The sequence below is a fragment of the Colletes gigas genome, unplaced genomic scaffold (assembly GCF_013123115.1).
Source record: "Colletes gigas isolate AHSC1104 unplaced genomic scaffold, ASM1312311v1 Colletes_gigas_Sc00066, whole genome shotgun sequence".
NCBI classification, from domain to species: domain Eukaryota; kingdom Metazoa; phylum Arthropoda; class Insecta; order Hymenoptera; family Colletidae; genus Colletes; species Colletes gigas.
In genome coordinates, this window is record NW_025106695.1 from 377,858 (window position 1) to 388,688 (window position 10,831).

Sequence of the window (10,831 nt, forward strand, 5' to 3'; positions counted from 1 at the left end):
CGTATACCCTTCTCACTCGATAGGACAAAGTAGAGTAATTCCTGCCACGAGTTGCTTACGACTATGTACTTCCATTTATTCCGATACTCTAAAAAATATTACTGACCTTATATGTAATCTACGTAGAATAGTTGATGATGGCTAATTACAAAAAATATATTTTCAAAATAAGGAAAGTAAAAGGTAATTGACACGATCGTTCCATGTCTTCGAGTTTTAATCGATAGGGATATCAGTGACGAGGCGCACTAAATTACATCAGGAACGAGTAGGTACGCCTGAAATACATTAAACCCACTGCAAGTTAGTGAATCCAGTAATTACCTACGCTACGTATAAAAACCATTCAATTCCAAGTCCGAGTTGGTGCTCTTGTCGGAATTCACACATTGACTTTAAAAGGCAACGGCTCCGAACGTTAGTCCCCAGTGTATGGTTCAATAAAAACATATTCATCCTAGCGCTTTAATGGCATGGTCTTTGCTCTCTTTGCGGCGGTTTCTCAGCAAAGGACGGTGGTTATGCGGATCGGTAGCGTTAAGTCATTAAAAAGAAGACGCGCAGAGCATACAAAACGCCAAGGAATAACGAAAGTCCTGCATCCTGCGGGCTCCGGCGATGCAAATCGATCGTTCACGATCGGCACCTGCGCGTGGGTACACGCGATTACGTATGTATAACTTCGTCGAAAAACGGTCGATGCCATCATATTTTAGATCTTATCACGGCGATATTCTACTCACGGTACCCGATCATGCGGCCGAGCAATTATTAGTAATTGGCAAATTTTTGTCTCCGTCGTAATTCACTTTAATGGTTACGCATAGTTAATGTTCCAAGATTCTAGCAAACATTCTGTTCAATAATAGCAAGGTAGATAACTTTAACCCTTAAGTGGACTCTCAATCCCAACTGAATTACTTCATTTAATGTTGATTTTTACCAAATCGGTATATGGAAATCAACTTTCCTTTAAAACATTTAAAAAATAATGAACTAATAGAAGATTACTTGCTACAATAATCTACTTAAGGGTTAAGCATCAAACTTGATGTCTCGATAAATATCAGATACTTTGAAGTCATTCTTTATTTTTTATTGTTAAACGAGCTTTATATATTTTTTTAATCGTTAATAAAGTAATCGTCCAGAGTTGCAAAATACTCATCGTTGAATATTTCTACGACTGTAAGTTCTCGTTCGAATATTGAAACGTTCTAGATTGATACGTTTTGCATGTTTCGGGACGCATCTAAAGTTCTAAGCGATTGATTGTAATCAAAATATGCGTTCGTCGAATAAGGAATTAGCGGGAGCCATAAGTGCACAGAGAAGTCTTGACAACGGCATAATTCGCGTGCTTCACTCACGGTATACGGACATATATCCACGGTAATTTGAGAAACATAACTCAAGTCCCGGCGGAGCGCTACATCACGGCCACCAGTTTCTTGGCAGATATCGCCGCGGCGCACCGTGTCGGCTTCCCTTTGCTACTTTACCAGCCTTTTTCCTTTTAACCCCTCTTTACTCCACCCCGCGCACCCTCGTCTTGTCTACCAAGTCCTACCCCTTCCACGTAGATTAACCGACTGTGACAACTTTTCATCGCTGCGCGTGTACCATCCTCCACCCGTGTAAACTGATATTCAAGATGTCCGCGGTGGTCAATAAGGGAGCCGAAAGTCTATACTCGTTTCGACAACAAGTTCATAGAAGCGAAAAGAAACACGTGGTTGTCGAGATTTTAAGTCAGTGGTTTCTAAACTTTTTGCAAGATGTCCCCCCTACCCTAAAAAAATAGAGAGTATCGTTACGTTATATTTCAATCGTGGTCGAACCTTGGTGTGAGCCATATACGAAGAATTATAATTAAAAAGAAACACTATATCTCTCAAATAAAACAAAATTCTTCTAAGTCACGAATTGTCACAGTTCTTGTGCCCTCCCTCTTCCCTAAAAACGTGGCCTAATTTGCGAACCCTAATGGAGCAGTATCGCGTTATAGTCGGAATATAATCGTAACGCAATCAAATTCTAAAATATGATATTATACCATTATCTTCCCAACTTAATACATACATCGAGTTTAAATGTCTACATCGGACCTTACGTTCATAATGGAAGAGCAGTCATTCATATCGTCGAGTGACGCACATACAAAGAACCATGACAGAACAATAAAACCCGTATACGTCATGAATCATGTTCAAACGTTGTGGTACGTTATGTACATTACACTCGCGCGATGCGGTGTTATGACTTTCAATACTTCGTTGTTGTATCGTACACCCTTTGTGTTGCGTGCAATGGTATTGCACGACTTTTATCGTTGCAAACGTCCGATTTCAGTGCTTGTACAACGCTCAATAATGCCGTTGCAACAACGCGTAACAATGATAAACAATTCCGCGCAAGAAGTATTAAAGAACCCATTAACACCGTTTTCCGCTGTATTTGAAATGAGAAACACGTTACAAACTCCTTATGGGGTAATCTTAGACCTTGATCCTCTGATTTTGTTGCTACAAGTTGGATCTACAGGATTACAACATAATCAGCTATTCCTTTGATTTATTTATATTTATTTGCTGAACTATATTTCCAAGTTTTGTCTCAATGAATGCTATTACATACATTTATATACATTTTAACGTCCGGTGACTCACTTTGTGTAGGAGGACGTCTCGATTAATTGCATCGTTTTATTTCCCACAAAAGAGTTGTCATGTGAATTGAGATCACGCAACGGCGAAAGTGAGATGCAACTCTTGGTACCGAAGCTGGTACCACCTGTCAACAATTTTCTGATGCTTGTCTCGGTACGGGAGGACACATGTAACGTTGCGCTACGGCTATCCGAAATGTACACCGAGTGGCGTGTTCGTGTATGCTAATCGCCGCGAGAGCAGACACTTCGCTTCTGCTCTTTTCGCGAGTGAAAAATAATTCTCGGTTTAAACGCCCTGCACCGTCAGCGCACGGTTTATCCATAGCTCTATCTTCGTGTAATGTACGAATTGCAAACTACGTATTATACACGCATAGGACGCATCTTATAATTAAAGAAGATCGTACGGGCTCCCTTTCAAAGACATAATTCTTCCGGTATTTTTATATACGGTCTCGTACAGTACAATACAATAATTGTATTCTCGTAAAAAAAACTTATTTTAACAAGTATTTGGATTTCTGACCATAAGCAACAATGAAGATATAATTAATCATCGACTCTTATTTATAATAGTTTTATAATGGTTGTTAATAGCCTTTATTACGCGAAGACTCATTTAAGTCACGTCTATAATTATGTGTTCAGTCTGACACATGGTGAAAATAAAATAATGCGTTTCTGCACTTACCTTACTTGACCGCTGCCTTTATGCTTGTCAATAAAGAAGATTGTCACGCTATCGTCCATTTGATTCACCCTCGGTGCAACACGAATCAAGTGCATAAAGTGGCCAACGTGCGCTACTGGGAAAATCCAATTCTCCATACTAATTTCACTACAACAAGAACGTGCAATTTGATGTCTTTAAAATTACATTATTTACGGAAAAGAATACTACTGTCGCAGAAATAATTGAGGTACAATCATAATCATAAATCAATCGATTGATGCTAAATTCTGGACCGTACAGCTTTCATTCCGTTAAAAAACAATAAAATTTCTGTCTTCTTCTTGTGTTAATTTCTGTAACCTGTTGGTAATGTTACGAGTCACGCGAAAATGGTAATGAGGCTCTAGATCCCCAGAAAAATGGGCCGAGAAAATATATTGGATGTAATATCTACTCGTATACCTCGTTTGTGGTACGTCTTCCAGAAAATCTCGTGTCTTTTCCCTTCACTGAATGCGAGTAAACTAAGGAGCTACATTATCGATGGAAGGTCTCAGGCACGCTTGTTTGTATACCTTAGATAAGGTCGGAGTCTAGTCACACGAAGCCAGTTCCAGACACTGGTGGGAATAACAACTGACTAGTGTCCAAAACAAACCCCATACCTAACTAATTACGCTATTCGACATGAATTTTGTCTTTCAATAACCGAGTGATCCTTGCAAAGCCTCGTTCCCTAAACAAGAATCCAGAAACCGAAGTATTATTTCATCACATGTTAATAAATTTGTAAAATTTGTAATATTTATTGATATGCAGAAGAACAAAAGAAGCAACATATTAAAAAGTAAAATTATTCAAGATATAACCTTAACTTTGAATTTTAAAGTATACAATTATTTTTTTATTTTTTTCTATTTTATAATACGATGTTATGTAATATATGACAAATGTAATATGAAATTGTTTAGAGTATTCAATCAATAATTATAATCAAAATTACAAATTCACGTACATTGTATAATTTACATAATTTTATTGTAAACCACTTGTACGTTATTGTAAAAACTATACGTATAGTATACTTGAATGGTTAATATAACTTGTATCATTAAAAGTACTAATAACCAATAAATTCTTCTCAGAAGATCGTAATAGCATCACTGCTAATAATCAATATACATATAGAAATTACATACTACCTTACATTTTATATTACATCTAATACACATAATAAATAAATGTAAATAAAATTATATGAATAATTATAATTACCTGAACAACTGACTTTTATCCCGTACTCCGTCCGCTGGCATTGTTTTAGGTTTAAACATATCTTGATGAGAATCTAAATGTCCGAATTTTCTTTAATCGGAAGATGTTTCGATCCCAGATAACGATACACAAATGATAAAACCGAACGAAATAATATAAATTACACAAAAACTTCGAAACTTTTAAACGCACTTGACTACGAAGGCTTTCGATTCTAATTTCAATAAATTCAATCACGTGACGAACGTCATTGGTAGTTCAAACGCTTACAGCGCCTCTAGCATACGAGAGTAGAAGTTGCGGGAGTACAATTTAAGTTACAATTTAAATAAACTAAAATGTACCGAACATTCAAAAGCTTACTTTTTTATATTATTGTATTACACAAGTCGAGGCCCTCTTAAAATATTTTCTAAAGAATAACATAAGTTTACCGTGTACCGTTACGTATAAGTTTTACGGGCAAACGTAATTTGCAGAGTGAAAAAGTGATAGATTTGCTAATTAACACAGTGACGATACTCGCGAACGCGATCAAGAGACTCCTTCACTCGATAGCATGTGGTGACCAACTGAAGTATAGTAGGTGGGTTGCTCAAACGATTATTTTGCGAATAAAGGACGGACACAGCAAGCGCGTACCCCAAATTCTCACGAGACGAGTTTCGTAAGGTGTTTTTTTGCCTCCCCTTAAAGAAACGCCTTAGAAATCCGACTCCCCTAACTCACAGCCGGCGGATAACATTCAAATAAATAAAATCATTTAACGTTAAAATGTAACGTATAATAGTACAGTATATTATTTTACATACAAATTTTTATTACAATATAGCTATTATTTTTATATACAATAATTAATTTAATCATGAAGCATTTGCAATTTGTACAATTTTAAATGCAATTCGTCAGTTTCGATTCGTAGAGATGATAAAAATTGTTCAATTTGTTTTTCATATTCTGTAATATTTTTGTTTGGTGAATGATCAAAATTATTTTTATCATTTGGCAAATTATGATTCAAGCTATCAGAAAAATAAGTACAATTTTCTGCGTGAGGAATATGAGTCACATTGTGTGCATTATTAGAAAAAGAAGTATGATGTTGTCTATGTCTAAACTGCCTTTTATGTTCATATTGTTGTAAATCCTCATTAAGGTAGCTCTGTAATGCATCATTTGTTGATGTTACAAATTCGTCAGATATAGATGTACACGGAAAGTACTGTCCATCTACATTAGATCCAGAAGATTCATTATTTATGCATGAATTTTGAAAATTATATGCATGCTGGATATTTTGTTGTGCATTATTTATATGTGAATTTAATTTTGTATTTCGCGAACACGTCTTAAAGTAATCACTTTTTGTAGATTGTAATAACGAATCTGGCTGAATTTCTGATTTAGATTGCTTTTCAAATATGCCAGAAACATTACATGGTACACTATCCTGATTATGTGAAATACTATACTTGGAAGCCGTTGTACATTGTTTATTGTATGTCTCTTGTATAGACATATTATTATTTTGTTTCTTTTTCTTCTTCAATCTATGAAATTTACTTTTAACGAGTACTTTGCCGTTACGCATAACTTGTTTAAAATCGTCACCATCGCTTGATAAACTACATGATGAGTTACGTCGTAAATTATGATTTTCATGAGATACAAAGTCTTGAATGTTAATAGAATCAGCCCTAATAGATTCTGTTGTCACTGAAGTAGTAAAATTATTAGAAGAATTATATTTGCTATTTATTTTTTCTAAATTCTCTTCATATGTAATTATGTTTCTTTCTTCGGTAGTATCTTCTATACTTTGAATATCAGCAGGTTCATTATGCAAAATATAATCTCTGGAATGAGTACCATTTTTAACGTGATTTACATCGTTAATATGCTCTGATGAATTAATTTTTAGCTCCGTGCATTTATTTTTATCCGATTCATTGCCTGGCACTTCACCTTGTATTACTGTTAATAATTCATCAAACGACCTGCCTCTTTGACCTTTCAATTTTTCCATCAACTCAAGTTTTTTGTTTTCGCTAATGAACGCTACAAAATCTATTATTTGCAACAACTTTTCTCTAGGATGAGGATTTGATCTCAAATATCTTAATGCATTACGATAACTTTCTATATCTTCTTTCAAGATCATAAGACCTGGCATATATGAATCTTCTTTAATGGGATATGGAAAATAAGCATCAAATTTTTGTCCATTTATTCTATGTAATGTTTTAAAATCTTCTATTTCTTTATATAATTGTAATAAATTTTCATTTACAGCACATCCAGAATACAAATATGTGTCATTGATTTCGTCATCATTCCGTATTTCTGGATAAGTACACATGAGAGCTTGTTTTTGCACATTATAAAATATTTTGAGCATTTGTAAATGTTCATAATATATTAATTTTTGAACAGATTCTTTCATGGGTTGCATTAAAGAATTTAATAACGTAATTTCAAAATTAAGTTTTTCTTTCCAAATGACTGCTTGTTTTATTAAGTCCTCTTCATTTAACGATAAATTGTTATCACATTTACTAAAATCTGTCATATATTCGGAGATACGTCCGATCAATTCTTTTATAACCAAAGTATCTGTAAAATCATGCATTTCATCTAAAACTACTCTCGAATCGGAAATTACACTATTATCATCTATAAGATGAATCTCCTGTGCTGATGCTATTAATTCGTCTGTTCTGTCAATCTCTTTAGAAGTAGCATTTTCAGAACATAAATCGATATTTTCAGAATTTTCTTCTAAACTTTTTTTATGAGGGTTGTATCTCAAATAGTCTACGATATTCTCGGTGTTAGAAATAGATAAATCATCTCCTTGAATATCTGTTAAATCAACATTAAACTTAACATTGTCATTAGCTTGTTGCCATTTGGATAGATTATCTGATAAACGATTTAATTTAAATTCATGTATAACTTTTGGTTTCAACCAACTATATGAACTTGTAACTATTGATTTTGCCTTACTTTTTTCAGTATTTTGAAGTTCATGTGTGGCATCAATGTTTTCCACAAATATAGAACTAATTTTTATTTTATTATTTATATTAAACGAATTTTTTATCCCGGGAATATCTTTATAGAAATTATCAACATTTGTAATTCTGTTATTTTTTACACTTTCTACTTCAGAAATTTGTGTATTATTTACAGTTTCGTTATTTACATTGTCTGATGACAAAATATTCTCTAAATTTACATTATTCTGTAAGTTTATGTCTGCAACTGTTATAGCTGAATCATTTGTGACTTTAATATCATTATCAATTTCAATTTGGTTTTCGTTAAAAATATTAGATTTTGCATAGAATTTTTCAAACTTTGTACTGGAAGTACTCCAAATGTCATCTGGATAATTTGAAAGTTTCAAAACGTAAAAATGTGAACCCCCGACAGAATCCAATAATTTTTGGAATATTTCAAGTTCGTTTTCTGCAATTATTGTTATAGAAATACCATAAGATCCATAACGTCCAGCTCTTCCTATTCTATGTAAATATGTTGCTGCATCTGCAGGCACATCTAGATTAACAACTAAATTCACATTCTCTGCATCTATACCTCTTGCAGTTAAATCAGTTGTTAACATTATTCTAAATTTACAAGTTTTTAACTGATTTATTGTCTCAAGTCTTTTTGCCATGTCTTGATTTCCAGCAATGTATGCTGCTTTGAAACCCATAGAATTAATTTTATTACACACTGATTGAGCTCTATAATTCAAAAAAATTGTAATTTTGAATATGAATATTGTATACTATTAGCTAAATTTAAATACACATCTATATTTACCTTGATTGGTAATTTGAAAAAACCAAGCTTTGTTTGAATGAAACTTTATTAAATATTTTAATTAATTCATCTACTTTTATTTGAACCTAAAATATAAGGTACATATAAGGCTCTTGTAATTCAAAAATATTCATGCAAATATGTTTTGGATATTCTTCCGAAAGACACCCGCGACCAATCAACATGAAATTTAGAGGCGAGTAGGTGGAGAAAGAATAGATTCTAAATATACAATTTTAAAATCGGGAATTAAACAGTTTCCAAGATATTAATGAAAAAATATTAAGAATTATATGTATATGCAATCAGATTCCCGCTAGTATAGTTCGAATTAGGGCGGTATTTAACCTCTAACTTTCGTTCTTGGTTAATGAAAACATTTTTGACAAATGCTTTCGCTTCTGTCCGTCTTGCAACGATAAAGACATAGAGTAATGCCTTAGATATTGGCCGGTGTTCGGGACTGAAAGTGACCAAAGTTGAAGGGGCATAGATCTTTCAGGGAATCCCGAATGTCTTTCCAGAAAGTGCGAGTGAGATAAAGTTTCAGCGGCGGTACGATTTTTACTTTCGAGCAAATCTATAAAGTATTGCAAGGATAATGGACTCCCTCTTTTTACATTAAAGTCTAATTTTAACGTTCGGGAAAGGCTAGTTTGCAATATATTATACCAATCCAATTTAAATATGTATAATGTCAGACCATTTCCGGTCCGCAAATAGTTCTCTGCTCCGCGACGAAATAAAAGATACTTAAACCTAATTGAGTATCTCAAAAACTATTAAATTACCGAAGATAAAATTGTATAGTTGGCATTCATTCTGCATCACCCCTAACCCCTTTGAATTTCATATTGGTCGGCTGTAAGTGCCATGTGGAAGTACAGCCTAGGTTTTAATGAAATAAAAGCTAAATCTTACCTGTTTCATGGCATTTGGATGAGAAGCAGTAACTGTTACAAACTGTCGTAGTCCAACAAGTAGTGGTCCGTCACCTGGGGATGCTAGAATTGGCGAACACATGTATCTTGATAAAAATGTTTCTAAGTCCCCTGGATAAGTTGCACTTGATGCTATAACTTGTTTATTTAATGCCAATTTTGAAAAGATATAACTGGAAATTTAAATATATCATATATAATATGGCTATATCTTTAATAATATCCGTATATAATTTTCTGTTAAGTTGTCACCTTGCAGTAGCAGCAAGCAAAATACACACAAAAGTAGAAGGGATAATCATGTAACAACTTCTCAGAAAATACTATAATGATATAATTAGTATTATACTAACTTGATGTCTTTCTGAAAACTAGTGTCCAATAATTTGTCTACTTCGTCAAGTACAAATAATCTAACATTTTCAACTTTTAAAAATCCTTCGTCAATTAAATGCTTAATTCTGCCTGGGGCTCCAACAGCTATATGACAACCATTAATCTTTTTTTTATCATCCTCTATAGCCATTCCTCCAATAAATACTTCAACTTTTAATCCTAGAATAATAAAATAATTTGATTTATAGCACAATTATAACGATTCAGGAGACAAGAGTATTTTATTAAATATTTTAAAGAAATTACCTTTTATTTCGCACCCTATGGATGAACAAACTTGTGAAATTTGTACAGCTATTTCTCTAGTAGGTGCTATTATTAATACTTGTACAGATGATATTAGTACATCAATCATTTCAAGTGCAATTACACAAAACACTAAAGTTTTCCCAGTTCCTGACTTAGCACGCATTATTAAGTCTATAATCAACATATGCAATTATAAATTCAAGCAGTTAAAGCTATCTTAAACATAATATAAATCTGAAATGGTACATACCAAGTCCGCATCGTCCTAATGGAATAGCCTTTAACTGTATTGGTGAAGGCTTTTGAAAACCACAAAATGCTAATCCATCTAAAATCTTTTGACTAACACCCATTTGAAAAAATGTGACATCTTCTTGTATTTTGATGTCTTTTGTACGAGGCTTTTTATATATATCATGTGCCTTAATGTGAGACATCTTTCTTTAAGAAAGATTATATATCTGTAACAGAATTAAAAAATACTGTTTAAATTGAAAGATACTGTTTATCACTCAGTTTATAATTATTATAATATATTAGTCAAATTTGTACTCTTTTGAGTTAATATAGAATTAAGCAAACCGAATATACCTACATACACAATAAAACACGTGTATACTCACCTTCAAATTATAAGGTTTACAATTAATCGCCCGGCGTTTTTGTTTTTAATTGAACAGCGTCATAGCTAATGTCTCGTTTTCATGTGAAATCCCATTTTATACGCATAAACATTCGGATTCTGAGTCTCAGAACTTAATACATTTTGTCAATGCATGATGCATAAATAATAAT

General features: G+C 33.3%; 1 protein-coding gene across 2 annotated transcripts; it reads right to left on the reverse strand.

Annotated features, from left to right (window-relative positions):
• Positions 1–5,478: 5,478 nt before the first annotated feature.
• Positions 5,479–10,797, reverse strand: LOC122403626. 2 transcript variants are annotated; one of them, XM_043407246.1, is made up of 8 exons: positions 10,660–10,797; positions 10,287–10,497; positions 10,034–10,207; positions 9,745–9,946; positions 9,372–9,564; positions 8,451–8,536; positions 5,715–8,371; positions 5,479–5,678 (listed from the first exon to the last, which is right to left on the reverse strand). In XM_043407246.1, the coding sequence occupies exons 2-8, from the start codon at positions 10,471–10,473 to the stop codon at positions 5,479–5,481; spliced, it is 3,699 nt and encodes a 1,232-aa protein (XP_043263181.1). In that variant the 5' UTR covers positions 10,474–10,497; positions 10,660–10,797. The 2 variants fall into 2 exon arrangements, with proteins under 2 accessions (XP_043263181.1, XP_043263180.1); XM_043407245.1 differs by having other exon boundaries at positions 5,479–8,371.
• Positions 10,798–10,831: the final 34 nt, after the last annotated feature.

What these genes read in the sequence shown, in the direction of transcription:
- LOC122403626 (XM_043407245.1), bottom strand. Translation starts at nt 10,473, where the DNA reads ATGTCTCACATTAAGGCACATGATATATATAAAAAGCCTCGTACAAAA. An exon ending in CATAGGGTGCGAAATAAAAG is followed by an intron (nt 9,947 to 10,033) that starts GTAATTTCTTTA and finishes TTATTATTCTAG; the next exon opens with GATTAAAAGTTGAAGTATTT. An exon ending in ATCCAAATGCCATGAAACAG is followed by an intron (nt 8,537 to 9,371) that starts GTAAGATTTAGC and finishes CTTATATTTTAG; the next exon opens with GTTCAAATAAAAGTAGATGA.